The following is a 25,338-nucleotide window of genomic DNA, read 5'->3' on the forward strand; positions in this document are numbered from 1 at the left end:
TTTAAAGTCATAATGAAGGGAGTTAAAACAATTATAGTTACACCAGTATTGTTCAAAGTGGACGCGCGTTTTCCACTGGAAAAAGAAAATCACTGCCGAAATGTTGTGACTAATGACAGCTGCATTTGTATGGCGCATTGTGTTTGTAGGCATTTCATATATGGTCATGTACCTCAAAAGAGCACGTCTCGTCTGACAAATGTACATCATGCACCTGAATACGGGTGAAAAACTCCACGCAAAGCGCATCGAGCAAGTCTACCGCACATGGGCGCAGGGTCGTCAAAAAGCCCCAAATTACGAGAGGTAAAAACCACTCGTTCGTAAAATCCAGCGCCCGTGTCAAAACCTAATATGAAGTGATGGGCAAATCCCACTGTTACAGGGTGCCAGCCAAAGCTGCTACGTGGAGAAGAACCCGATAACCAGGCCCGACAGGACATTAATCCCCATGAGGCACTCGAGGTGTGGATAGATCCAAAGCTCCAAAAAAATAAAATAATAAAATAATAAAAAGGACAAGCCCAATAGGATGAAAAAATATATATATAAGCCCATTTCTGTCGCTTGACACACTCAAACGCTGAAAGAGAATATTATGCATTACGTGCATATGTAAGTGTAACTAAGATGCCAAAGTTCAAACGAATGATGTCACATTTGCAGAATCATATGTCCATCAGTTTGATTCAAGAAATTATACGAATGGAAGAAAGCATTCAAAGCTAGAACGGCACTCGGTAGAGCGCACATCTGTGCCAGGCTGAACCATTTACATTTTGTATCGCACTGATAGGCTGAATCTGCGTCCTGACATCTGCTTTCATCAGCGGTCCATTTTTCTTTAAGGGAAACACTGTCACTGCTGAAAACTACCTAACCATGTTGGAAACGTATTTATGCCAAAAACACAAGTGGCGTTCAACATACCTGCAATAAGATGGCGCCACTCCACATTTCTCATTAGTTGTGAGGGGAGAGGGAGGGGAAAAATATTCTGCATTTACATCTTATGGGGGGTAAAAAAAAATAAACGGACTGGTAATGACGCTTCATTGAAAATATAACTAGAAAACATCTGAAAAACGCAAAGCCTGTCCGCGTTCATTTGTATTCATACATTTTCTTCTTCTTCCGTATGCTAAACATGAAGAAAATAGTTTTTAAAAATACAAAATGAAAATTGACGATTTTATGCAGCCTTGACCTTCGAGATTTTAATCTTAAAAAAAAAACAGCTTCGAGCTTTTATTGGTGAACTAATTCTGTGACCCAATACGCAATTTTTTTAATTTCAGATCAATCAGATGAAAATCAACAATTTTATGTAATCTTGACCTTTGACACAAAAAAATAAAATCGCTCCTAGCTTTTGATTAACTAGGACGTGCCCGTACGTGGTGGCCGTTCCTTGCCCAAAAAAAAAAAAAAAATGTCTTCGCCCATGCATGCATGGGCGTGCCCATGGGCCCATGGGCGTGCCCGTAAGTGCGTGATGTGACCGTACAATGAATGTATCGTCCCGACGCCGCAGCTCGGATGGCGCTGCAGTTAATCGGGCCTGTATCGGCAGAGTTATTATAAACGTGTACTACAATCGATCGTACCTTACAGCGTCTGCTCGCCACGTTCAGCATCAGTACGTCGTCACTATGACTATCCGTAAGTCCGGAAGTGACGTCCTCATTTGACTGTCCGGAAGGTCGCATATCGCAGTTACGATGAATCGCAAATTAGTTTTAATTAGTTTTAAAACATAGTTTAACGCCAACATAGCGCCAACATAGTTTGCCAACGTGAAATAAATGAATACGCTCTCAAATGTGCCGTCCGAGGCAGAGTCTGTTCGCCACGTTCGGCACACGTGATAGCTCGCTGCTCTCTGATTGGTTGAATCGTTTTTTGGACATAGCTCGGTAACTACTTCTCCGATTAATATGAAACCTTGAAAAGGCACATCCTCAGGTCCCCAGCAATATACCTGGCAAGTTTCAAGTATATCGGACCGTGGTTGTCGAGAAACAGCGGTCACAGACACACATACACACACACATACACACACACATACACACACACATACACACAGAGATTACTGGAATTATAGATAGATGAACCAATTCAGTGACCCAATATGCAAATTCTTTAAATTTCAGTTAAATCGGATGAAAATTGGATATTTTCTGCAACCTTAACCTTTGACCTTTTGATCTAAAAAAAAACACAAAGAAAACAATCCACTTTTAGATTTTGATTGATGAACCAATTCAGTGACCAAATATGTAAATACTTAAAATTTCAGGTCATTCGGATGACAATCGACGATTTTATGCGATGCCGACTTTCATTTGACCTTTTGACCAGATTATTAATTTGTCTTCTCCATATTCGCATAGCAAAGCTTTGTTAAAAATTTGATGACAAATCTCAAATGGTAAATTGAAATTTCAGGCCAATTGGATGAAAATGGATGATTTTAGGTGATGCCGACCTTTCACCTTTTGACGAAATTATTAATTTGTCTTCCCCATATTATCATAATAAAGCTTTGTTGAAAATTTGATGACAATAGTTCAAATGGTAAAAGAAAAAAATTTAAGGCCCTGGCAGACAGACAGATGCAGACGTAATTGCAAAACCTATGGAAGACAGGCTAATTAACTAGAACGGCACTCGGTAGAGCACATACCTGTTATATATTTTAACAGGGGATGAACAGTTTACGTTTATCCCACTGATAGGCCCGAACTGGATTAGAACCAGAACCAAAATCTAATTGGCTTGTTCTTGTCAACAAACCGGTCCCGGTTCCCTGTCTGAATTCCCATGAGGAAAGGTTGCCATGAGCCAAAAGCAAATTATACCATTATACCATTATACAAACCGGTTCGAATCCCGGTCGATCGCTGAATTAACGCCAGGGGGGTTGACTCAGCCTGTCATCCTTCCGAGGTCGGCTAATTGAGTACCAGTTCACTGGTAATTCCCTGTTTGTCGTTAAAGGTGGCAAAAAGGGTTGGCGTCAGGAAGGGCATCCGGCCGTAAAACATTGCTTCAAAAAGGGGACCAAAAAAAAAAACAACAACAACCACGGTTCCCGAAAAAGGCCAACCCCCGCTTTGCGGGGAAAAATGGCCTCTAAAGGTGTTTTTTTTTTTTTTTTTTTTTGTCAACAAACCAACTCATCCACCAAATTTTGTCCGAATCCATCCTTAACTTTTTGAGATATTATGCTACATATCGTTTTTAGCCCCAGCTCTCAATAGTGAAAAGTCACTTTAAAATTCTCCGATCTAGATGTGGATTTAGATCTTCTCCAAAATCGAATAAATTTGTCGTCACACACCCAAGATGTCCATCAAGTTTCGTCCGAATCTGTCCATAACGTTTTGAGATAACCTGCTCACAGACAGACATCGGCAAACAGAGAGACAACAAGCAGATAGGCAGCGGTGAAATCATAACCTCTGTCCACCTTAGGTGGCAGAGGCAACAAATGTTCAGAGGCAGGTGATAGTTCGATAGCAGATGACACCAGATAGAAGGTTGCCATGAGCCAAAAGCTCATTATACCATCATAGTTGTGCAACAGAGTAAGTTCAACAGCACAACTCGCACCCTTGCCTGGTTAGGCTGGAGGATTCTGCAGAGATGACAATGCAACTCAGTCATCACAGTCGCTCGTTCCCATTCAGCAAGCCGTTTCAAGATCTGGAAATTTTATAAGAACATATATATCCGTCAGCATCTCCGAACAAAAATGGCTGTGAAAAACTGATGGAGTGAAGGGTATGTGTGTATAACTGAACGCAAAATACTTTGGATGCAAACGGTTGACATATTATGCAGATAACGCATGTAGTATTAATGCATAATGAAGGCCTCAATCACTGACCTGCTCCAGCTTTCGAAATGCTTTAAGGTTGTCGAAGGCATGCAGTTGCAGTTGAACAGTGGAACGGATCAGAGGCAGCAGGTCACCATTGTGGGAGCAGGCCCATGGGGTGGATACAAGATGCAAGGCCAGATCCAACTCTTTTTGCTGTTCTCGACTGTCATTGCTCCTGAAGAACATGAAGGAAGAAACTTGTAAGAAAACCCAAGTTAAATAAACTAAATGATTCATCATGAGATCTGAAAAAATATGATGACATTTCCTTCAGATATGCATGAGAAAAACAAGGGAGGAGGAAACGAAGAAGCTAATTTCGAGGGGAAGTTAAGAGAAGATACAAAAAATATATATATATATACGAGTGTCGTATATATATCGTATATAACAGTGAGAGCAAAGGATAGGAACAAAGGAGAAGTATGACAGAGGCAGAAGTAGGGGTAAAACAAAAGTGGATTCAAGTGTAAAAAGTGGTGGAAAGGATAAATACTGATCGCAACTGCAAAACAAAGTGGAGAAAACAGATAATTTTTCTTCTTGGTTCCAAAAATGCATCAATTTTTTACGGCATAGCCCATCAGGCATTGCCGTCTCGAACAGTGTTTGTCCGTCTGTATGTATGTACGTACGTATGTATGTCCCCTCAAACGTATGCCAATCAGAGCGGAGAATCTGGTCACATGACAGGGTGACGTGATTACGTCTGTCATTAGAGCGGTGCTGTGGCTGACTCTCCACGCACTGCCATTTTGATTTATATGCCGTTCATGCCGAACATATTGTCGGACCTGTCATATATCACAATCGCCATGCTCTACCTTTACGTTTTTCATTCAGTGTGAAACACAAACAAACCGATGGTTAAAATGACCATCAAATATCGAAAGCATAGACGTTACGGCTCTTCCAACAATACGATATGTATAGGCCTTAGGCGTTATGACTCACCGTCCACTTCGGACAAATTAAACCCAGGTTTCTTAATACAGTGGTATCGTTTCAGGAGTATCGTTTCATAGTAATAATAATCATATAGTAAATTTAACCATTACACTTTAATCGCAATGTCGTGAATGGAAAGTTGATGGATTGAAGTGGTGTAGAAGCGGAAGTAAGGAATTCACCTCGGTTTTTTATGAATAATATAATTTTCGAAATAATAACGTAACGTTATTATTATAGTAAATCTAATCATAGCACTAATCCCTTTGTAGTGACTGCAACGTTACTGGAGGTTAAATATATTGTTATGTGCTCCTCTCCGACCCCCTGGTCATGGCGTACCTCCGAGCCCCGAGAGGAGTCACGGCAGAAAAATGTGTTATTCTGTATGTCAAAGATCAATGGAGAAGCCACCCCAATTGTTACTCACAAACAAATACTGTATTAAGATCACACAAGAATAACGGTACAACAATAATAGTAATCAAAAGTACAATCAATATCCTATGACGGTACCATCAGTTTCGTAATATATAACTCACTGCGCTCCAAGTGAGTGAACCAAGAACATTCCCAAGGTCTCTTATTCCTGGCTCCAAGCCAAAGTTGATGTGCTCCAGCGATTGCCAGAACGATGTCCCATCGAGACCAGAATCCCATTCGGATGGCAAGAACAGTCCCGCTGCCAACGCGGGGCACATGCGCCCTCAAGGTGACTGGGAAATCCAAAGGCGCCCTCCAGGCGACTGAGAGATCACACCCTCGGGTATATACGAATTAACCTTCAAAAAGCCACGTCACACACACGCCCCAGATCGATGTCTGAATGCGGTGAAAATGGTTGAAAAGAGACGAAACCGTGAGGGAAGCACAAGTCCTGCATGAGTCAAAATGGCCGACGACCCGTTCTTGAGACGTAACGGCCCGGCGATAATTCTCCTCGGAATCCACCGCCAAAAACCTGACATGCAGGTTGATCGGTCACAGCGATGACAACTCTGTCGCAGGAATCCCTTTCCCGGAAACCCGAAAGTTCGCTAGTGACTCTTGCTCGCCAACGTTTGTTCCAGACCGCAAGTAGCTCGGCTCCTTCTTGTCCGACTCACTCGCTCCGCCCTCTTTTTCCTCTTCTTCCTCTTCGTCATCCGGTTCCCGATCCTGTTTCCTGTTTCTATTAACATTAACTTTTTTACCTTTTGAAAACAGTTCATGAACAATAAACCTTTTGAAAACAATAATAGTACATGGAATCAGAAATATTTACAGTGGATGCAAACCCCCACAATGGAAGTGACGAATCCGTAAGAATATATATTAAAGTAGCGGAAGTTTTGCGTCCGGCCGTCATGCTACGTCATTACGCATATGATGTCATTACGGCGTAAACACCCCCTCACTTCGAGAGCGGCAGGAAAGGTCATTCCTCTTTGGGGTATATAGATTACAGTCGATCTATAATCGGGTCTCAAGAACATTGGGTGTGTGTTAATTTACCAAGTTTCTTGTGGAAAGATCGCCAAGTGGAACGGCTGGCTTGGCAAGCGCTAGCTAGCTGCTTGGTAAATGAGCACAACTCCAACCCTTGTGGGGTATATAGATTACAGTAGATCTTCGCTCAGTTCTGCAAGTAAAACCTACCTCATGGATGTCTGGATTCCTCCAAATTTCATTGTTTAATGTTATAAACAGCATTAGTGACTGTTTAAAAAGCTAATCATGTGCGTTTGTGGTTTATAATATTTTACAAGTGTTACGGGGTCCTCTGCAAACTCCTGGTCTCGGTAACCCCCGAACCCTGAGAGGAACCCTGGCAGAAAGATATAGATGTTATTCCATGTCGTAATCAATCACTACTGAAACCATCCATGAAATCTTCAAAGGGAACAATCCAAATCAATAAGGAAACCACACCAATGGTTATCAACAAAAAGAATATATTAAAAAATCACACGGGAATAATACAATACAATACAATACAATAAATCTCTTAAGATGGTACCACCTTATCTAGTAACGTAACCCCAACTCACAGCTCTCCCAGGAAATGGAACCGAGCCCTCCGCAATGTCTCTATAACCCTCCAAGGCGAAGTTGATGCGCTCCGGCGATCGTTGAACCAATGTCCGATCAAGAGCAACTGAGGCGTAGATGGTCGAAGCGACACAGAAGTCACGTGGTCCAACACCCAGCACTCACGGTAGAAAGGGAAATATCCAAAGACGCGCGCGTACACCTTTGCCGTTCAATCGGCGAACCGCAGGGCAATCTTCAGATGCCGCTTTCTTGCACAGCTGTCCCCGGCAAACCACCGGAGGATAAGCCCAGTCGGCGCGACAAAAACCTTTCCCGATGGAGGCAGCGCGCGGGGCGAAATGGCGGACGGCTCTCACTCGAGCTGCGGCCTTGCGGCGAAGGTTCTCCGGAACCTCACGCCTGTGCCTAACTTCACAGGCTTTTCCACAACGTCAGCGATAACACCGATCGCCCGAGATTCCTTTCAAGGACTCAACGCTCACTCGCCAGATACGCTCGACCACACTAGGTCCGGAGCTCTGACGTCTTTCACCGTCCTCTCTCTTCTTCTTCTTCAACGCCTTTTTTCTCCGGGTCACGATCCGATTTCCTGTCTCATTTTTACCATGAGCGCTTTTAACCTTTTAACCACAATAGCCATTTCCCTTAAACAACAATACCCATAATACTTAGAACCCCCAATAATAATATAATTCTGACAGATAACAGCAATAATAACTAGAACGGGCACTCGGTAGAGCGCATACCTTCGCCGCAGCTACTGTTCTGTACTTGGCATGGGAGTGTAGGGAACAGAACAAAAATACGATTTTGACCTTTTCGTGACCTTGACCTTGACCTTTGACCCGATTGCTCCCAAAATCTAATCAAATGTGTCCCGTATAATAACCAATCATCCCACCAAATTTCATGCAATTCGGTTGAATACTTTTTGAGTTATGCGAATAACATACACACACACACACACACAGACATACAAATAAATACACAGCGATCAAAACATAACCTTCCGCTTTTGCGAAGGTAATAATAAGTGCCGAATCCGTAACACAAGCCAGGCAACGCCACTTAGACTTTTGGTCTTGTTTTCTTCTGAAATCAAGTCAAATCATCTAAAAGGAAACCACAGTGGTAAATAAGGCCTAATATTCTCAAAATCTAGAAGATATTAAATATATCGCTTCCCACTATGGCATAGGACAAGGCCTATTGCGGTTGTTTCTACAATTGGTGCCCACAATTTCTAATGGTACCACAAAATATCTTAGACCTTGAGGAGGTCAGCTGTTTGGGTTAAAGGTTGTTTGGGGGAAAACGTTAAAATAAAAAAAAGTCAAAATACTCCAAATGGTGGTTTCGTTTAGGTGGGGGGTGGGGGTTGCCCCCCAAAATAGGTATTTTTTTGTTTGCTTGTTTAAAGTCTCATGATTATGTTGGTATGCTTCTATATGCTGCCCTGTCGTCTAGCAACCATTGAAATTGGTTTAAAATACCTGAAGTCAGTACAATATACTGTTTATTCTACTAGGTGAGCACCCAGGGGTATTGCCCCTATGTTTATCATCACTCAATTTTGCCAATGTGGAATCTCAAAGAACGCTTGGCCTTCCAAGATGTTTTGGCATCATAGTAGTGTATCTGTACTGAGGTTGTGTACCAGATTTTGATTTGGGCCAAGGATAAATCATGGGCGATCACCGAGGGTAAGCCTCCCCGGCTTTATGATCGCAGATATCTAGTTTTATTTGTTTGCTCCAATAAATCCTAACCAGGAGCACAGCAGGTAAGTAGGATTAGTCATCTCTGGTGATAATTGATGAGAAAGGCGGCATTTCCCATCCAAACTCTCGTCCCAGAGAGCAGCAAAAAGAGTTAACATTGTATCAATCCGACCACAACTTGTGGACTCGTGTCACGTGTTGACTAGTCCAGACAGAGCAAGCAAACCAGGCACATGATCACCACCATTAAGTCATTCGGAAGCCAGATCCTTTTTGTTTTTAACCAAAAATTAAATAACGTCATCATTATCCTGAATATCAGAATCCATATCCTTACGACTGCTGCCTTAAAGCAGGTTTTAATCCACAACCTGTGAGATTCCAGTCAAGTATCCCCACAATATGGCCACCACCAAACGTACCCAGTTTATAGAATCTGGGGTTCGATTCTTAACCCGACTATAAACTATCAAACTGGTGATTCATGGCCAGGGCATTACATCGGAAAGTGAGTGGCCCTCGGATGGACATCAAGCCGGGTGGTTCCTTCTGCTCGCTTTGACTGACATGGACGTTAAATATCCCAGGGTAACCTTTCGAGGAAGGATAGGTGAGGTATAATTCCAAATACCTGACAGAATTGCTGATAGAAAGTGGTCTGTCCTTCACACCAGGTTACGTCACTTGCTGTCTCGGGGTGTGGTTTCTGTATCGCAGGAGCTCCTGCATTATTAAACAAATACGCACCGACCCAGTGGTGTTTGGCATGTTATGTGTGAACCTGGGAGGTGTAAATTTGACGTCTCATTCCAACAGCCAGTGAGCTCACGTACAAACGGCCATCAAATCACCAACATGGCATGTAGTGAAAATGCCACAAATTTGACTCAAATTTCTACTGAATCACTGAGATGGAACTCGATATAAAGGTCAGAATATATCAATGTGCAATAGTTCCGGTCTTCATACAACAGCACAACTACATTAGGGTCTAAGTACAATGTATGAGTAATGGAAAAGCAGCTTTCATGAATGCACACAAACTTTTGCAAGTCAATTGCTTGAAAAGAAACTGTTTTTCAATTGGTCAGGCCACAAGGAGACAAGCCATCACATTTTATCAGCCCGTAGGTCCTCAAAATTCAAATAAGAGTGGACTTCAACGAGGAATGCAACGCCAGAAGAAACCGCATGCACAGTAACTTAGGTTGTTCGTGTATAATTGGTTCAATATTTGTGCTCCAATAGGAGCGTTTCTGCTGCCAAGGTAAAAAAAAATTGGATTTTGGAATCCCAAGCAAGCAAACTAATTGAATAATTTGCATTGTGCCATCACACCTTTAAGTCGTTTTGTATTTCCCTCTGTCCCAAAGGTAATTCTCAATCAGTTGAAATTCCACGCCCACACTGCACTGATGTCAATTGGAAGATGGACCATAAAAACAACAACTAAAACACGCTCGGTGGAGCGCAACACCTCCGCCAGGCTGAACAGTTTACATTTTGTATCCCACTAAAAAAAAAAAAAACACCTTTAGAGGCCATTTTTCCCCGCAAGCGGGGGTTGGCCTTTTTCGGGAACTGTGGTTGTTGTTGTTTTTCGGTCCCCTTTTTGAAGCAATGTTTTACGGCCGGATGCCCTTCCTGACGCCAACCCTGTTAGTCGCCTCTTGCGACACACAGGGAATTACCAGTGAACTGGTACTCAATTTGCCGACCTCGGAAGGATGACAGGCTGAGTCAACCCCCCTGGCATTAATTCGGCGATCGACCGGGATTCGAACCCAGGATCCTAGGATCCTAAGCCGGCACCCTAGCCGCTAGCCCAACACCAGGGATTTTGTATCCCACTGATAGGCCGAATACGTTTCCGGACCTGAACCAAAATCTAATCGGCTGGTTGTTATCACCTAACCACCTAACCACCTCATCCAACTAGTTTTGTCATAACTCATCCACAACCTTTTGAAACACCAAGCTACACATATTGCTGTTGGGCCCTAAAGCTCAATGATGAAGAAACACTTCAAAAAATGTAATTTCTCAGATCCGGATCTTTACCAAACTCGAATCAATTTGTCATTGTCACACACCCAACCAGTCCAAGTTTCGTCAGAATTTGGCCCTAACTTTTTGAGATATCGTGCTCACAAACAGACAGACAGACAGACTAACAACCAACAGGGGGGTGGGTAACAACGAGCTCAGTTATATGTAATTCCATCTGCCACCAAAGGTGGACGGAGGTTATCTTTTCACCCCTGTTTGTTTGTCTGTCAGGTCATCTGTGAGCAGAATATCAAAGTTATGGACAGATTGAGATGAAACTTGATGGACAGATTGGGTGTGTGACGTGGACAAACTGTTTCGATTTTGGTGAATATCCGGATCCAGATACTAGAATTTGGTGCAGATTTGGATCCAGATACTAGAATTTGGTGAAGATCCAGATACTAGAATTTGGTGAAGATCTGGATCCAGATACTAGAATTTAGTGACGATCCGGACCCAGATACTAGAATTTGGTGAAGATCCGGATCCAGATACTAGAATTTGGTGAAGATCCAGATCCAGATACTAGAATTTGGTGAAGATCTGGATCCAGATACTAGAATTTGGTGAAGATCTGGATCCAGATACTAGAATTTGGTGAAGATCTGGATCCAGATACTAGAATTTGGTGAAGATCTGGATCCAAATACTTGAATTTTGTGAAGATCTGGATCCAGATACGAGAATTTTATGATCCAGATACGAGAATTTGGTGAAGATCTGGATCCAGATACTAGAATTTGGTGAAGATCTGGATCCAGATACTAGAATTTGGTGAAGATCTGGATCCAGATACTAGAATTTGGTGAAGATCTGGATCCAGATACTAGAATTTCATGGAGATCTGGATCCAGATACGAGAATTTGGTGAAGATCTGGATCCAGATACGAGAATTTGGTGAAGATCTGGATCCAGATACTAGAATTTGGTGAAGATCTGGATCCAGATACTAGAATTTCGTGAAGATCTGGATCCAGATACTAGAATTTGGTGAAGATCCGGATCCAGATACTAGAATTTGGTGAAGATCCGGATCCAGATACTATAATTTTTAAGCGATTCTTCACAATTGAGGGTTAGGGCCATAAACTTTATATAAACACAATATCTCAAAAAGTTATGTACAGATTCAGTTGAAACTCGGTGGATGAGTTGGGTAGGTGACAACAACAAGCCGATTAGATTTTGATTCAGGTGCAGATCTCCAGCCTATGATTTTGATTCAGGTGCAGATCCAGCCTATGATTTTGATTCAGGTGCAGATCCAGCCTATGATTTTGGTTCAGGTGCAGATCCAAACTATGATTTTGGTTCAGGTGCAGATCCAGCCTATGATTTTGATTCAGGTGCAGATCCAGCCGATGATTTTGATTCAGGTGCAGATCCAGCCGATGATTTCGATTCAGGTGCAGATCCAGCCTATGATTTTGGTTCAGGTGCAGATCCAGCCTATGATTTTGATTCAGGTGCAGATCCAGCCTATGATTTTGATTCAGGTGCAGATCCAGCCGATGATTTTGATTCAGGTGCAGATCCAGCCTATGATTTTGATTCAGGTGCAGATCCAGCCTATGATTTTGATTCAGGTGCAGATCCAGCCTATGATTTTGATTCAGGTGCAGATCCAGCCTATGATTTTGGTTCAGGTGCAGATCCAACCTATGATTTTGATTCAGGTGCAGATCCAGCCTATGATTTTGATTCAGGTGCAGATCCAGCCTATGATTTTGATTCAGGTGCAGATCCAGCCTATGATTTTGGTTCAGGTGCAGATCCAGCCTATGATTTTGATTCAGGTGCAGATCCAGCCTATGATTTTGGTTCAGGTGCAGATCCAGCCTATGATTTTGATTCAGGTGCAGATCCAGCCTATGATTTTGTTTCAGGTGCAGATCCAGCCTATGATTTTGGTTCAGGTGCAGATCCAAACTATGATTTTGGTTCAGGTGCAGATCCAGCCTATGATTTTGATTCAGGTACAGATCCAGCCTCCGAATCAGTGGGATACAAAACATAAACTAGTCATCCTGATGGAGGTATGCGCTCCAGCGAGTGCCGTTGTAGTTTGTACTGAAACGAAAATTTATTCCTCCTCACATTCATGCATAACCTCAAATATACTTGGAGTGATGAAATTTCTGCTATGACGTCACACTACTGCACCACCACCCTACTTCAACCCCCTCTCGCCCACCCCCGCAACCCCTTTACTTGGAGTGCAAAACATTTTGGGTCATGCAAACGTGTAAGTAGCAGGAAAATCGATTATGCCATTGTAAACTGTTAATTGTGCATGGAAGCCTTTTTAATTTATCAGTGAAAATGGCCATTGAGAGAAGAGAAGGAGATAGGGAATAGAGGAGCAGCAGGGTAGGGGAGAAGGGGAAGTATCAAGATATCTTCCTATATCTTGGGAGGGCAGAGGCTAGAGACCTACTCTTGTGAAGAATACTTATTAAATTTTCACATCAACATACTAATACATGAGGTAGAATAGCTCAGAGGAAGGTTAATGTTTCCTCCACAGGAAGCGGTGGGACGATTGGATGAGGTGAAGGGAAGGGGGGGGGGGGGGGGGGAGTGCTCCGATAACTCATTAAAGTTCAGAATACAGTAGTCACATTAAACATCCAAACTCTTTCCCCAAAATTCCTCGGATCACATTTCCCCATGGCGGGATTCGAGCAGATGATGCTGTTACCAGGTAAATAGAAACAAATTTCTTTCGCAAGAAAATGCGAATCAAATTTATTTACCAATCACACCGAGCCCTTCGCAAGAGCAGCTTCGGGGCCAAAGCAGAAAGGGTCCAAATGCTAATGAAACCTTAATGCCTTGCAAATAATTGCATCATTAAAGCATTTGTAACATGTGGCAGTTATTTGAAACAGAACAACGGCGTATTGTTTCCGCGACGGTGAGATTCCAGGCGGGCAGGCTGCGGGTTAGGTACCCTGCATGGCAGGTATTACAGGCTCCTAACGGCAATTAGGGGCCTGCAGCAACGCTGCCCAGTTGGCGTTCAAATTCCGCTTCCGTTCGGCCCGCGGCCTTTTCTGGGAGACCCGATCGGAGCTCGGAGTGTGGCATGGCTGCCCCTGCATTATGAATTCGTTAAGGAGAAGCATCACATGACAATTGAGACTATTTGTAGCGATATTATGGCCATTACAGAGTGTATTCATTGCATTAAAAGGTAAGATGCCACTTGTGAGGAAACCTTCCAGATACGTATGTGCGCACACATCACAACTGCCATTAAAAGTCACGCGCATACCAAAAAAAAGTCAGTTTTTTTTTTTTTTTTAAAGAAGAAATTCCACATTTGCGTAAAAGTCTCGCAAGCCCTCTCCAGACTCATTAGAGAAATTCCACTAATAAGGCAGGTGTTGAAAATTTCATTTAAAAGCGTTTCATTCATCGACACACAATAACCGCAGTGTATAACGCAGAGATGTTTATTCGGTGCAAGGTGGTGGCTCTACTGGTCAATGTACCTCAGATTTGATGCCAACATAATAATCGTTACGTGCAGCTCAACGGGCATTGCGTGGTCAATAATCTGAGCAATTAGAGGTTTAATAAAACCGGTCACAAATCAACATACCTCCTCGTGCTCCGTTCAATAAGCACACTTGCGGTAAGGCAAGATACGTCATCGATTGAATAACATCCTGATTGTTGACCGCAACATCCGTAGCCTACAGAAGTCAAAAAATACTTGAAACGTGATAAAACTTGAAAATTAAAATTTAACATCGAAGTTGAGAAGGGTTTTTTATACTAGGCCTATATTATTCGGCAATCCCCACGAATTGAACAAATGAACAGACAAATTTGCAGTGACAATCAAGCATGCTATTGTGACGTCAACAACATGGTGAATGACGGAGTGAGCTAAACGAGGAAGAATCTTTGGACTTGCCAACATGTCGCAGAACAACACTAACTATTGGCACAACTAATCAGCACCGCGTCAAACACGCGGCATTTGGAACAAGTTCCGAATCGAGAATCGACTGAAGAGACTCGCTCAGGCGGGTCAACCCTAAACGTCTCGGCCACACAACGCCAACATTGTGACGGCCTCGGCTTCTCCCACAGCCCCGCGCTTGTTAGCAGCACTTGATTGTGCCTGGCACGGCAGCATTTTAATTGCGCAAATCTTGCAGGGATCAAAAGGGGGTTCGCCCGCAACGGAGACCGCAAGCGTTTCGGTCTGCATTGCTCAGCCCCTTTAAAACCAAATCACCTGCAGAGCCTTGGGGAGTAAGGGCACCGGGCAGAATGGGTATGGAGAAGGGTGGAGGGGTGGCAGGGAGAAGTCGTTACATACTTCACAGAAATTCGGTAAACTCTGCCCCCCGTTCCCCCACCCTACCACGAAGTCGTAAAAAGAGGGTCGATAAAAATACCCTGAAAATATAGATGTAAGTCGAAAAAATGCCAAATAAAAAGTTTGTTTCCAGCTGCCAGCTTTTTTTCGCCCCAGAGCTGTTATAACGAATCAGGTTTACATTGTGCATGAACTCATGTTTCCTATTAACTCCATTCAGACCACATAATTAGGCGTAAGCATATCTTCCCAAACCCACGCAGTCCCGCTCCCGCCAAATGCCTTCCAGCTGCGGCGCGCAGAGCCACGCACACGCACCGTCTGGGCTTTAGCTGGGGTCAAAGCTGATTTAGGGGGCAACTCACCCGCGCTTATCATTCCATTACCTGATTGTGAGGTCAGATGCAGTTTTCATCCAAGTCCTCCCACTCCCGTTTTCATCCAGGTTCTTCCCTCCCACATCCCGCACCCTCCACCCGAGTACAATTTTCCACCGATTCTTTTCTATGCCCCCCCAAACCATCTTCAACTTCAACGATGATTGTTTTGACTGCATACATAGCACCTTGGGAGAGCCTCCACCATTTTTGACTTCAGCACAATAAATTTTCCAAGATTTCAACACATTTCCAGGAATCATCTGAAATGAAAGCAGACATATGATGAACAAGTTTGACTTTTTGCGCAACCAAGTAACTAAGCTAAATTCTGGGAACAGGTGTTTCACAAGATCATTCCCTTAACTTCCAGGTTTGGCATCCAAAATGAAATCTCCTTTGCCCTGATGATCAGAAACACATTCCACTGTCCTTGTATTGAGGAGAATGCGTTTGGATTTGATCAGAGCAAGCAGAACTAAGACTCGCTTTCCCAGCGGATGGACAGATCAATGCATCCGCCCCCCTGGCACAATGCAGCAGATCCAGAGACATAGACAAAACTCCACGAAGCAGATGCGAACGTTTAAAGGCGCCGCACAGAGAAACCAGGCTTAACATTACGTGCCTTATTCGAAGCATAGCCACACGACCCCGCACAGCACGCCCCGCCGAGAGGGTCCGTCATTAGGGCAAAGCCCCTTTTGCTCGGCGTGAGCCCCTCGGCGTCCAAGTGAATCGGCCATGCAAGCATGAGATGGATTATCTCGGCACACACTCTCAATGCATCCCTTCATCCAATCCCCTAATATCTCGCATCCTCAGAGAAATGTGAAAATAAAACATTGTTGGAGTTCATCGGTTCCACAGATGAAGGTTTGCCCGATCCCGACGACCCCCGATCATAGCACACCTGCCCCTCACTTATACGAGTACAATGACTATTCTCTTGTTCTTGATCTAAACCTCCCCGAGCCCTAATCCGCTTTCCTTCCTTCCTCCCTCACAACCCGTGTGTCCGGTGTTTCCCTGTCACACATTCCGTTCGATCTCCAGGAACCTCGAGCAACGGTGGTCTTCTGTCGATAGGAATTGGACCATCAGTCGGTATGTCGGAGGTGGTTTCTTTTGTGAGGTTCTTGGATAGGTGAATAAAAGCTCCGTGGTGGATTTGTTGAAAGAAAAATGCCTGATCACAACCAAACAGGCAACAGCATTTTTAAAGGCTAAACTTGAATTATCAATATGCTGTCAAAGTATTTCCACATTCCACACAACTCACGCCCCCACTCCCATTCCCATCCCCTCCGCCAACACATGTGATGCTCAAAACTCCAGTTTTGATTGAAATAATGGTTAGGCCATGATGTGGTACTCTTCCATTATTGAACCAACATATGTGGGAACGATAACTTTTTCCTAATACTTTCCACATTGAAGGATGCGTCAATTCAATGTACTTTCCATCTATCTATAATTCCAGTAATCTCTGTGTGTCTGTGTGTCTGTGTGTCTGTGTGTCTGTGACCGCTGTTTCTCGACAACCACGGGTCCGATATACTTTTAACTTGCCAGGTATATTGCTGGGGACCCGAGGATGTGCCTTTTCAAGGTTTCATATTAATCGGACAATTACTTACCGAGCTATGTCCAAAAAACGATTCAACCAATCAGAGAGCAGCGAGCTATCGCGTCGCGTGTGCCGAACGTGGCGGACACACTCTGCCTCGGATGGCACATTTGAGAGCGTATTCATTTATTTCACGTTTGCAAACTATGTTGGCGCTATGTTGGCGTTAAACGATGTTTTAAAACTAATAAAAACCATTTCATGTAAATAGAGGGGGGGGGGGGATTGTCACTGTACTCGCAGTCTCGCACGAGCAGATGGCGGAAGTGCCTGACCGCCAAGTGAAGTCCGAGCAACTCGCGGTCGAAGGTACTGTAACGGCGTTCGGGCGGGCGAAGCTGCCGGCAAAAGAACGCCAGCGGTTGCCAAGCTCCGTTTTAAAACTAACTAGGGCAAAACTAATTAAAACCCCGGGGGGATTGTCACTGTACTCGCAAGCCGTTCGCCGTTCGCTTTGGCGTTGCGAATGGACCAAAACATTTCATGGACGAAACCATTTCATGTAAAGCGTTCGCCGTTCGCTTTGGCGTTGCGAATGGACCAAAACATTTCATGGACCAAACCATTTCATGTAAATAGAGGGGGGGATATAATTTTAGATATAGATATAGTACGGGCATGCCCTAGTTATTTAAAATTCGCCCAAGTGAAAATGAAAAATAAAACATCTGCAGCACTTTTTCATTTGATATCTCCGTCACGCTACTGTTGTATTTAAAAGAATTCCCACCGTCACTATCATCTATCTATAATTCCAGTAATCTCTGTGTGTATGTGTGTGTGTCTGTGTGTCTGTGTGTTTGTCTGTGACCGCTGTTTCTCGACAACCACGGGTCCGATATACTTGAAACTTGCCAGGTATATTGCTGGGGACCCGAGGATGTGCCTTTTCAAGGTTTGAAATTAATCGGACAAGTGGTTCCCAAGGTATGGTCACCGTACTCGCAAGCCGTTCGCTTTGGCTTTGCGAATGGACCAAACCATTTCATGTAAATAGAGGGGGGGGGGGTTCTACCGTACTCGCAAGCCGTTCGCTTTGGCTTTGCGAATGGACCAAACCATTTCATGTAAATAGAGGGGGGGGGGGGGGGTTCTACCGTACTCGCAAGCCGTTCGCTTTGGCTTTGCGAATGGACCAAACCATTTCATGTAAATAGAGGGGGGGTTCTGTGGTCGTTACTGCCACGTGGTTTCAAAGTTTTTTTTTGTTGTTGTTGTTTGCACGCATGTTTTTTTGCACCCACGTACGGGCACGCCCTAGTCTATCTATAATTCCAGTAATCTCTGTATGTGTGTGTGTTTGTCTGTGACCGCTGTTTCTCGACAACCACGGGTCCAATATACTTGAAACTTGCCAGGTATATTGCTGGGGACCTGAGGATGTGCCTTTTCAAGGTTTCATATTAATCGGAGAAGTAGTTACCGAGCTATGGCGATTTATTTACCAAACTCCGCAAGCCGTTCGCTTTGGCTTTGCGAATGGACCAAACCATTTCATGTAAATAGAGGGGGGGGATTGTCACCGTACTCGCAAGCCGTTCGCTTTGGCTTTGCGAATGGACCAAACCATTTCATGTAAATAGAGGGGGGGGATTGTCACCGTACTCGCAAGCCGTTCGCTTTGGCTTTGCGAATGGACCAAACCATTTCATGTAAATAGAGGGGGGGGGATATAATTTTAGATATATATATAGTACGGGCACGCCCTAGTTTCCATAATGCTGTGATACAGCTAAACTGTCCTATAAATCAAACATGCCACCCACAACCATAAGGAGGAGTCCAAATACAAACGCAGAACGCATGACCAGACAGTTTCCATGCATTGGACATTTTCCCTCGATTCGACGGCCATATTCTCAAATAATCTAGATCAATGGTGAACAGACAAAGCTAATCAGAGTTTGCATGTCTGGTCTGGGATGGCAGGATAGCCTGGAGGTATGTACATTCACCTCGGTCTGAGCTGCCTAGATTTGGTTCAAATCGACAGCTCAGCTAAAATCGGTCTTCCTGGTGTTTCACAAGCAGGGCGATTCATTAATATTTGTGCCGTCACTCGGAAGAATGTTAAACTGGGATTCCCATCTGCCAGCATTAGTTGGTGGACGTTAAATATCCCACGACGTCTTTTGCAAAGACAAGGCGAGCAATCGCCGGCACCCTGAACAAATTATAAATTCCTGCACACTCGTAGAATATCCTACATCAGAGTAGTGACCTGTCCGGGACTGCAACCCAAGCCAAGAAACTGCTTCGGCAGAACAGACGCACTGTATAGAGCATGGTACATGATGAGGCCTGGCACTCAATCTACTCCAAGGGTTAACAGACCCCATTTACCGCATTATAAGCCAAAATGATCATTTGTAATTTCGAAAGAGCTACATATATTTTTTTACAGAAACATGAAGAATGTAATAAGGGGTTGAACATGTCAATACAAAAGAAAATCATACTTTGTGTATTTAAACATTTCAAAGTGGCTGTACACAGCGTAAAGTGAAAACAAGGGGGGGGGGGTAGAGGGGATGGTGAGGAGGATGAAGTGCAGGTAGAAGCGTTGGGGGCTGCAACTGGCCTGCAGGTTGCCCATCACTAATAAAGCAGGTCCTGTGATAGGGAAGCATTCTATGTTGAGCATGAATGCCTACGAACGACACGAAGTCATCATTATGGCTCCTGCGTCATCACGGATTTGTCATCAGCTTGTGGTGACCAAACAACAGGGAAAAAAAAAAAATCCGGACTCTTGCTTTCAACCCCTTCCTTCCTATACAAAAGAAACCCCAAGCTTTTTGTGACACTTTTCCAAACTTTTTTGTCATTATAATATTGTTACAGACGCGGTTTTAGATGTTAGTTTACCGAGCGGTTTGGTATTACCGCGTCCGCACAGGTACTCCCCGATTAGAACCCTATCCCGCCCGATTCCACTCGAATGTTGGCCAAATCGCGCTATGCTAAATCAATGAAGGAAAGGACACAACGGCTGGGATTAATGCAACGACACAAGGGGTACAGTTCTCAAGACCTCCGGAGGAGGATATAATATTGGTGATGCAGAAACGGGTACATTACACGGTAAGAGGTAAAGCACAGCAAGATGGGCACTTAGACACAGTCTTATCTTATCCCCGACAGACCACAGACAAACGGGACAAGACTGACTTACACGGGGATTGATGGCAGGGAAGGGCAGGCAGTCGATAGCTCAAGGTGCACCTTGGCTCAGGGACAGGATACAGCTCGGTCCAGTCCAGAGATGCGGGGAGGTCTTTCTCAGCGCTAGGAGGTGGCGTCTTCTCTCTCCAAGCTGGGGGCGCATCTCACGTCACCTCCCTCTTCCTGCGCATGTCCAGCGGGGAGTGACACGCCCTCGGCTCGTTGTCTCCGCCCCAGATGGAATCGGTCCGCCGTTTCTATTGGGTGCGGGGGGTTACCGGGCTCCGCCCTTGACGAGGGGCTGACAGCGAGCCCCTGCGTGGTAACCCCGTCGGAGCACATGTTCAATGGCGGCTAACCAAGCCGGAGTGAGGACGCACACTCCCCGCGCCGCCGCCGCTGTTGTTGTAGTTGTTGTTGTACCATGAGGAAGAGCTGCGGGGAGGTATTGGGAGGTCCTAAACTTTCTAACGGTGCCATACAATCACATTCTGGTGCAACGAAGAGTCAGAATTAATGGAAACGAGTCCTTAACTGACATAGACTAAGAATAACTAGCAAGATGTCCTATAGTTGTCTACGTGAGATGCGGTGGACCTGGGCACGACATTTAATGGGGGAAAAAGGGGAAGGTCGGGGCTACAGAGTGTTGTTTACAGACAATGGGACTAGGGAATGGGGGATTGGGGATAGTTGGGGAGTATTGGGGAAATAGGGGAATATTTACAAGCGGATATGGATGGAGGCCAAATCCCATATCCGCAACAATATCTTTATGTTGTATTGATCTCTATATATTTATTATGTCATGACTCATGATAATAAATATAGAGAGCGAGAAAAAAAAAACTTCAAACTATACGACACTTTTAAAATGAGGTATTCTGCCACAGAATACTCGATGCGCAAGTACCAAAACCCTGGGAAACGTCGGCATTCAGGGGCATCGTAAATGATACTGTGTGTCGGAGATAAGTATCTATATATATAAACGAAAAACACGGTCCGTGAAGCCGTACGTTCGTCTGTCCGTGTCCGTCCGTTTGGCCATCTGGGAAGTTCTCAAGCTGTGATTTTGTGTCTGACCCTGAAAGGCTGATTTTGTGTCTGACCTTGAAAGACCTTGAAAGACCATGAAGACCCAAAAAACCCCGAAGACCCTCAAAGATCCTCAAAGACCCAGAGGACCCAGAGGACCCAGAGGACCCAAAATAATCAGAAGACTGCAAAAAACTCAAAATACCCAAAATACCTCAAAAACAGTTAAAGACCCAGAGGACCCACAAGACCTCGAAGACCCCATTATATATAAAAGACCCCAAAGCCTCAAAAGACCCCGAAAACCCAAAATACCGAAAATACCCTTAAAGACAATGACGACCTAAAATACCACAAAGACTTCAAAGATCCTGAAGACCCAAAAGACCCAAAATACGCTGAAGACCCTTAAATACCCAGAAGACCCAAAATATCCTGAATACCCATAAGGACCCAAAAGATCACAAAGACCCAAAATATACAAAATACCCAAAAGCCCCAAAACACCCTGAAGAACCAAAGTACACTGAAGACCCTTAAAGACCCAGAATACCCAAAAGACCCTGAAGACCTGCAAGACCTGCAAGACCTGTAAGACCCACAAGACCTTTTAGACCCATTAAACCCCAAGATCCTGAAGACCCTCAAGACCACTTTTACCTTTAACTCCCTTTCAATACTTTAGACACCTTGAGATCCCTTCACCCTTCCAACCTTTTATACTCTTTAAGCCTTTACACCCCTCAAGTCCCTTTCGACCCCTTAGACCTTAACACCATTTAGACCCCTTAAACCCATCAGACCGATTAGACAGCTTCGAACCTTGACCATCTAGATTTCAGACGTTAGAGCTTTGCACCACATAGACCTTTTTTGATTACAAATAAATAATATCAATATTACAAATACATTTATACAAAAGAAATGTTTGTATTATGATTGGTGTAAATCATGACAATACAGCAACTCAAGTTCAGTCAGGTCATTATCTTCAGTTAAAACAAGCATGTGCCTCTGTGGCGACGTGTGGGAGGTGAATGTAGCGAGCTGAGCCACACTAGTGGTTGCATAAAATGGCTCACAAATCTTTGGAAATAAGCTGAAAATACTCAGAAAGGTATCTGAGAGAAAGGGCTGTGCCTCTGCACAACAAAAGGCTTGGAGAACATTCTCAGCTCGTCGAACGGGAAGCTGCTTGTACTGCAAACTCCCGACCATGTGGGTCGGTGAAAGGCCTAAATGGAAACCCCCCAATGGATCACTACCAGAGAATGGACTGTTATCCGCATTAGTTGCCTCTGAACACCAATGGGAGGGATATATCTGGGGATTTAGAATGTGCAGGGTAGATTTAAAACAAATAGCCCTGAGTGCACTTGCGGTCATCTCTTGAGGTTGTAGTTCAGACTTCTGCTGATTTAAAGGAACCCCATTCCCCCCCCCCCCCCCTCCCCCACAGTACTCCCCCGATTCTCTGGGAGGATTTTCGAAATCGAAAATCGAAGACCGAGCTACTATGCGAACCATCAAGTAGAAGGGATATATCGGGTTTTAGAGCAATCGGTTGGGAAATAGTTTCGGGGGTAACCCACCCTGGGAGCCCTCGTGATCCAAAATCAGAACAAGAAAGAGCAATCGGAGATTGCAGACCCTCGGCAGGACGTGTTTTCAATGGTTTTTTAAGGCTTTTGCATGAAAATAAATATGGCGGACAAAACAAATGATTGATGACGTCATCATTCATTGTTTTTTTTCCCTCCGCCAATTTATCCCTAGATGGCGCTCAACAAATTTCATCTTTTTCAGATGAGGTTTTGAACTTGTCGAATTATGACATCATTATGGCGGCACGTATGACATCATCAACATGTGTTACTCCCCATGGAGACTTCTTTACAATTAGCCATGTCTCAAATTTTTGTATGCAGCGCTTTCGGAGATATGGAGGTGCAAAGTTTTTTGGTTTTTCCAAGATGGCGCCCGTACCACATGACCTATGACATCACAATTATCATTTCAAAATTAATGATAAATTAAAACAAGTAAAGATACATTCAAAGTACACCGCTCCCATGCCAAATAATTAAATATCCTACAGCGCAGCATTGCCGGGGTGCCTCAAGCACCCGGCAATACCGCAGTGCAGCCCATACAGGCTGCATTGGGAGGGAGAGGTGTACACTAATTGATTGATCAATTGTATAATTAAAATCAATAAAAGATTATCACAAAATATTTTCTTAATCAATTGGCTAATGGCATAACTAAACCACTTGTAAGTGCTTCATCCGAAGATGTATCTTTTAGAAATTTAATTAAATAAGTCATTAATAAAAAATTAAATAATTAATTGATTAATCAATAAATGATTAATCGATTAATCAATAAATAATTAATCGATTAAATGATTAATCAATAAATCAAAAATATCCTTGATAGCCACATCACTTGGTCACCGTCATGTCCAAATATTAGCTTCCGAGCTCAAAAGGTGCCTGAGATATTGGCCAAATGAGAAAAAAAAAAAAAAAATGATTAATAATGAAAATAAATAAATAATAATCATGGAAAAATTAAATTATTAATCAATTCGGTCAAAGAACACATAAACCACCACCATTTCATCAGAATCTGCAACTAAAAAAAAAAATTTTTAGTCATTAATCGAATAATTAATTAATTAATCGATTAATTGATTAATAAATCAAAAATAGACTTTGCAACCAAATCACCTGGTCATTGGTATGTCCAAATATCAGCTTCCTAACTCAAAAGGTGCCTGAGTTAATGGTCAGAAGAGAAAGGAAATTTTATTAATTAAATAAGTACTTAATTAATCGCTAATAATTAAATAACTCCTCAATTAATTGATTAATCCAAAAACAAAAAATACCATTTTTGACAACGGACTTGCTCACTATTGTGCCGAAATTTCAGCTTCCTAGCTCAAAGGATGGCTGAGATATCGCCCGGACAAACAAACAAACAAGCAAACAAACAAACAAACAAGTACAGATACATTCAAAGTACACCGCCCCCATGCCAAATAATTAAATATCCTACAGCGCGGCATTGCCGGGGTGCCTCGGGCGCCCGGCAATACCGCAGTGCAGTTCATAGAGGCTGCATTGGGAGGGAGAGGTGTACACTAATTGATTGATTAATTGTATAATTAAAATCAATAAAAGATCATCACAAAATATTTTCTTAATCAATATTGGCTAATGGCATAACTAAACCACTAGTGCTTCATCCGAAGATGTATCTTTTAGAAATTTAATTAAATAAGTCATTAATAAAAAAAATTAAATAATTAATTGTTTAATCAATAAATAATGAATCAATTAATCAATAAATAATTAATCGATTAAATGATTAATCAATAAATCAAAAAAATGCTTGATAGCCACATCACTTGGTCACTGTCATGTCCAAATATTAGCTATCCAGCTCAAAAGGTGCCTGAGATATTGGCCAAATGAGAAAGAAAATAAATAAATGATTAATAATTAAAATAAATAAATAATCATCATTAAAAAATTATTAATCAATTCGGTCATACAACACATAAACCACCACCATTTCATCAGAATCTGTAACTAAAAAAAAAAAAACAATTTTGTCATTAATCGAATAATTAAATAATTAATCGATTAATTGATTAATTAATAAATCAAAAATAGCCTTTGCAGCCAAATCACCTGGTCATTGGCATGTCCAAATATCAGCTTCCTAACTCAAAAGGTGCCTGAGTTAATGGTCAGAAGAGAAATGAAATTTGATTAATTAAATAAGTACTTAATTAATCACGAATAATTAAATAACTCCTCAATTAATTCATTATTCAAAAAACAAAAAAGCGTTTTTGACAAAGGACTTGCTCACTATTGTGCCGAAATTTCAGCTTCCTTACTCAAAGGATGGCTGAGATATCGCCCGGACAAACAAACAAGAAAACAAACAACCAAGAAAACAACCAAGGAAACAACCAAGAAAACAACCAAGAAAACAAACAAGAAAACAAACAAGGACACATACATTCAAAGTACACCGCCCCCATGCCAAATAATTAAATATCCTACAGCGCGGCATTGCCGGGGCGCCTCCGGCGCCCGGCAATACCACAGTGCAGCTCATTGAGGCTGCATTG

General features: G+C 43.1%; 3 protein-coding genes across 3 annotated transcripts in view; 2 read left to right on the forward strand and 1 right to left on the reverse strand.

Moving 5' to 3' along the window:
* DTD1 (D-aminoacyl-tRNA deacylase 1) overlaps positions 1–25,338 on the forward strand; it is a 903,613-nt gene that overhangs the window by 291,515 nt on the left and 586,760 nt on the right. The gene's annotated exons all lie outside the window — the stretch shown is intronic.
* THADA (THADA armadillo repeat containing) overlaps positions 1–25,338 on the reverse strand; it is a 259,593-nt gene that overhangs the window by 217,317 nt on the left and 16,938 nt on the right. The window contains exons 2-3 of the mRNA XM_078779098.1: positions 3,893–4,061; positions 3,616–3,708 (exon numbers count right to left, since the gene is read on the reverse strand). Coding sequence (XP_078635224.1) covers positions 3,616–3,708; positions 3,893–4,061 — 262 coding nt within the window. The remainder of the gene's footprint in view (positions 1–3,615; positions 3,709–3,892; positions 4,062–25,338) is intronic.
* Positions 1–25,338, forward strand: part of BTBD7 (BTB domain containing 7) — a 643,025-nt gene that overhangs the window by 91,400 nt on the left and 526,287 nt on the right. The window lies entirely within an intron of this gene.

Source organism: Myxine glutinosa, chromosome 5, assembly GCF_964187855.1.
Source record: "Myxine glutinosa chromosome 5, kmMyxGlut1.1, whole genome shotgun sequence".
Taxonomy (NCBI): domain Eukaryota; kingdom Metazoa; phylum Chordata; class Myxini; order Myxiniformes; family Myxinidae; genus Myxine; species Myxine glutinosa.